We start from the raw sequence: 5,573 nt of genomic DNA, 5'->3' as shown, positions 1-5,573 counted from the left end.
AAATTTATTGAAAAATATATATACATAAAAAATAGTTAAAAATATATTTTTTCACTAAAGTTTCAAGTTATCAATATACACAAAAAAAAAAGAATAAAAAAGGTAAACTTTACTACATAAGGCATGATGACTTGTGTAACTTCAATTTCAATACTTTATCAATTACTAAATTAGAGTGTTTACTTTATAAGAAAGTATATTCAAATAATTTTTAATTTTTTTTTAAATTAAAAACATAAAATACACAAAAATATATACATTTAATTAGTTGATATCATTTCAAAATTAAAAACATGTATTTCACTTTCTATTGATTCAATTTAAAAAGTTGAATCAGCATTGGCCATTTCCTTTATAAAAGTGTGACATAGCTTTGTTCTTTTACCCAAATGGGAATCATGGACACATCAAGGTAGGTAGGTAGGTAGGTAAATTATAGGGAAGGTCTCTTTTCATGGACCAAGTCACCTAATCATTCTAGAGTGCACTACCCAAGCTAGTCTCTAAAGAGCCCTACGAGCAAACAATTTCCAAACTATGACAGAGTCATTTTGGGAGATCATGGAAGAATGATTTTTATAGACCTACAAGTTGATATGGAATCCTTTCAATCTAACCTCTCTTGGTTTTTATCAACTCAACACTATTTGAACATTCCAATGTTAACTGCATTCTTACAAAATTTGTCAATAGAAAGTAGTACAAAAACGGAAAGAAGCATATTTTTTATTTAGTACATCATGGAGAAAAACCAAATATACCTATAATGGGCGTAAAATGGGGGTTCACTAGTTTAAACATGTAAGCTAGTAATTTAACCCATTTCACAACAATACATTTAGGTAAATGAAATTTAATAGGCTTAGCCTCAAAACCTATTGGGAAAGGGATTGGGCACAAATTGGAATTCTACTTACCTAACTGAGTTGAAAGTTATTTTTGAAATGATGTGAATTGAATGTAAGAACTAGAGTTGATGATGTAAAATTGACAATCATAAACATACATTTGATGTTCCTTGATGTGTACAAGGGACTATGTTATTTTGATGTGCTCTAGATTTCAAATGTTCAAATGAATTAGGGTTGGTTTCTAAATACGATGCCAAAGGTGTAAGTAAAATGTTCCACACTTTAAGTTGGTATGTAAAAATAGTGAGAAAAGAGGAACATGGACCTAATTTAAAATTCTAAATTCATTTCCATAAATTATGAAGCTAAATTAGATTAATTTTACATAATCTAATATTAATCTAAATTTTAAATAAAAAAACTCAAAATTAATTTCTAAAATTGAAGTAAATTAAAATTGAGTAAAACTTAGAATTATATACCATCCTTTAATAAAAATAATGTTACTTATAAAAAATATCATTACATAAAGAAAACTAAATCAAGATAATTGTAAAACTACAAATTATGCATTCTTGATCATCAAAATAATTTTACAAATACAAATTAGGTATATCATTATAGGGGAAAGGACCCAATAGTTGTGCACCCTAACTTCGCGCTTCTCAAAATCCTACTTGGAAATTTCAAATCACTCCAATTTTTTTACAGCAGCTTACTTAGCAAGTCCCCTCCTTATAACTAAGGTTTCAGGGTCACATCATCAAATATGATGCCACATCAGCATGCTTTTTGCCAAGGTGTCCAAAACAGCCCCCCAAAAAAGTGAGACCAATAGGCGTTCAAAAGAGACCCCAATAGTTGTGCAGCTGATATGGCATCACCTGATTGGTTACTTTTTACAATATTAGTACATTTCTTAATAACTATTGGTACATTTCCTAACAACTGTTGGTACATTTCCTAATAAAAATTGCTAATTTTTGTTTCAAACAATAGATTTTATTTGTTTAATTTTTGAAACAAAAGATATCAACAACCCTCACAACAATTGATACATACTCAACTAGTGGGTCCTTTCCCCTAGTTTGTATGTAATTTACTACTTTTTATTTTTCTTTTAACAATTTGAATGTTCGAAATTCAAAGATGCCTCTACACTATAAATACAGGCTACATGCTTTTGGACGGTCTCTTGAACTACCTAACACACAAGTGTCAAATGTGAATTGAACAACGTTGCACAGAAAAGCTCCCATTCAAAGGTCCCACTACTGTCCCTGTTGAAACAACGAAAATGAGTTGGCAACCTACTTTATAACCTGCCTACCACAATAGATGTCATTTTGAGTGTTGTACAAGATTAATTCGTTCTGTTCGGAGAAGCTCACCTAATCCAATGAATCTACAAAACAAAAAAGTAGAGTCTACTTATATATTAGCCAAACCTAAGAAATGAGAATATTGGATTAGTTAGCTCAATCGATTATGAGGAATCTTTTATTTCATGTATTCACGATTCCATTCTGATATGAAAATATTAATCTATGCGGATTTTTTTAGTTAAAAATTAAGGATTGTGGAATTTCTATATCATAAGTCATATGGAATCTGATCTCAATCTTATATCTTATATTATATCTTTAAGAATTTGAATCTTGATAAATAGTATAATCAAGAAATATATCAATTATCATCTCTATTATATTTATCAATTGAATTGGAGTCTTTAGAAATTGAATTAGTCTCTATTATATTTATCAATTGAATTGGAGTCTTAAGAAATTGAATTAGTTTTAAAAGAATGTAAGCCTTTCTGGTAGAGTTCAGTAACGAAGACATGGAATCTTGACTCCTTCAAGAAGTATAAGCATTTTTTCCCTGTTGCAGTTTCTGGTCATAAAATTAAGTTTACCAAGTTTTCAAAACGGTGATTCATCAATGAAAATAGTTCGTCCAATTCAAAAAAATATGTTGAACGCCAGGTGGCCTTTAGTTTTCTGGATTTTTAATGAAGTTCGGTAGATGGGCTACCAAGTAGGCAAAGAGTTCAGTTAACCAGAAAAGCCGATGTGACAGGGGATAAGTATTTGAGAATAATTTGACCAGTAATGGCGATTCTATGGATAGGCATTGCCAAGATAGTGTTGCTTGAACATCACAATACAATTTAAGCTTGAAACTTTAAGTCTTTTGTTTAAGCTTGACACTTGTGGGAAAGTTATTCATGGATGATGATTAAAAAAATGTGAAAACATTGAAATTGAATGACAGGCCTTTGCATCGGTATTAAATCTCCTCCTTTCAGCAATTGTCTCTATGTAATTTGGCTGCAGCCGATATCAGTTATAAAGAATTTAATTGTGTAGGAATTGGAATTTGGGCCTGATCGGGAGTTATTTCCAAAGGAGTGTGCATCAATGGAGAAATTTGTTGCAGAGGACAGAAACTCTTTCTTAGTGGGCAATCTGGCATCTATTCCGACAATAAAAGTCGTGAGTATGGCAGATAACAGCATCAATGATAATCCCGAGGCCAATCACACTGACTCGGGCTACGATTCGCAGGCGATAAAAATCATGGGTCTGCTCAGCTTCATTTTCTTAATTGGCTTTTCTGTTGTCTGCATCCGCCGCCGCATGACCGTCGGAGTTTCCCGACAAGCGGGAGCTAATAATAACGTGAAGGGTCTGGATCGGGCGGTCATCGAGAGCTTCCCAGTATTCAGCTACAATCTGGTGAAAGGGCTCAAAGCCCAGGCCAAGGGATCGGAATGCGCCGTCTGCCTCAGCGACTTCCAGGACGAGGAATTGGTGCGTTTGCTTCCCAAATGTAGTCACGCTTTTCACCCGGAGTGCATCGACATGTGGCTCTGGTCGCACACAACGTGTCCTGTCTGTCGGGCCAGCCTTCTTCCAGCAGACAACTCCATCCCCATAGCCACCGTGGAGATGCAGACACCACCTGAGCAAGTCGCCATCGTTATTGACAACGGAAACAATGAAACAACGAATGGAGCTTCAGAGACGAGCCACGATTCGATGGGGCACTCGTTGGTAAGGGCGCGGACGGAGATGGAACTGCCGACGGAGTGGTACATCGACACGCCAGGCGGTCGCATGCCCGGGTTGCACAGGAGCTGCAGTTTTATAGCCAACCATCATTCTCAGGCTCCGTCCACTTCTAAGGCCCGGCCTGTGTGCTCCAAGCCGGGTGGTTCTCAGGATGATTCAGGGCACGGGTCGAAATCGAAAAGATGGGGACACATTTCTATGAATTCGGGTTCGTTTTTGAGAAGTTTTACAGACCACGTTGCGACTCGGACTTTGGAGCGACGAGGGTCGATGGAGCAACGGAGTCACAAGCCTCATGTGGGCAGGACTCTCAGTTGGGTTATGGCAGGAGAGAGGGAGAGGAACAGAGCGGAGGGTACAGAGAACGGATCAGCTACCTCCAGACATGCCATTCAATTTGAAGGTACAAGTATTGTATTGTCTTCAAAGAAAGTAAAGGGCATCCCACGTTTCAAGTCGTTCTAATCATACACGAAAGCTCTTCTATGCGCTCAGTATACCGCCTGCAAGATTGTGGATGGCATTGCTCAACGATAGGAAAGAATGATTTTCAAGTAAAATGATGTTTTTGTATATATTCAATTTCATACAATACCTTTTGTGGATTTTGTATACAAACCAATGCTCAATGGACCCTCTCAAATCTTGTTGCTTTACAAAATGAAAAACCTTGGATTTGTCTTGGCACTATGATCCCATTTTTGCCTCTAGTCTTCTCTGGTTGGAACGTGCTGTATATCAGTAAAATTCATATTCATTGACTTGCATAGTTACCATTATCGTTGCAATTATGCTTACAACATTTAGAAACCTTAGACATTTAAAAAGGAAAAAATGTATAGATTTCATCCTTGAAATTTGTGGGAATGGTTGTTGGGATAATTACAAATTTAATGTATTTACACTGACTTATCTATAATATCCATCAAAATTAATTATGTATCATTACTTTATGTTTTAAAATATTTTCAAACATTTGACTGTTCATTTTAAATGATGAGTAATGTCTAATGATGGAAATTGCACATCTTCCCCTTTTTTCCTTCGTTTTAATTTCATTCTAACCTAATTGTCAAACTTATAAGTGGCCCAGCCTTATACAGAATTTAAGTTATATTCAATTATATTTGCATTTAATTTCAAGGACTAGGCTTGATTTTTAGTTATCTTTTTTCTATCTATTTTAAAACTATGGTTTACAAGTTTGATCCAAGTCAGTTGTATAATTTGTAAAAATGAACTTTAATTTTAAAAAATTTAGATTCAAAATTTGAGACCATGTTCTATCTTTATTCAGTAGTCATTATATTTTGGTTTGAATTGTGAAACATTCACCTACCACTTGTGGGAATGATTGTGAAGATAGCCACACTTAATGCATTTAGATCAAAATATCGATTGTACATATCAAAACTCATTTTATATCATTAATTCGTATTTAAATATATTTTCAAACATTTGATTGTTCAAGGGATTTTTTGAAAATGTGCTCTGCAAGTGGTAGACGGGAGTTGTCTGGTGTGGAGCAGAAGGAGGAAAGGACGATGCGGCAACTTTGGTGCAGTCCGAGTTTGTGGTTCTAGACCCCTTGCGAGTGTTATCCTCTGATAACTTTTGTGTTGACTTTCTTTTCCTTTTCCCTAGGATT

General features: G+C 35.0%; 1 protein-coding gene across 1 annotated transcript; it reads left to right on the top strand.

Moving 5' to 3' along the window:
- Nucleotides 1-3,192: 3,192 nt before the first annotated feature.
- Nucleotides 3,193-4,635, top strand: LOC131032305 (RING-H2 finger protein ATL32). The gene has a single exon (XM_057963244.2). The coding sequence runs from the start codon at nt 3,272-3,274 to the stop codon at nt 4,388-4,390; it is 1,119 nt and encodes a 372-aa protein (XP_057819227.2). The 5' UTR covers nt 3,193-3,271; the 3' UTR covers nt 4,391-4,635.
- Nucleotides 4,636-5,573: the final 938 nt, after the last annotated feature.

Source organism: Cryptomeria japonica, chromosome 8 (genome assembly GCF_030272615.1).
Source record: "Cryptomeria japonica chromosome 8, Sugi_1.0, whole genome shotgun sequence".
Lineage (NCBI taxonomy): Eukaryota > Viridiplantae > Streptophyta > Pinopsida > Cupressales > Cupressaceae > Cryptomeria > Cryptomeria japonica.
This window is presented reverse-complemented; position numbering and strand designations above follow the sequence as displayed.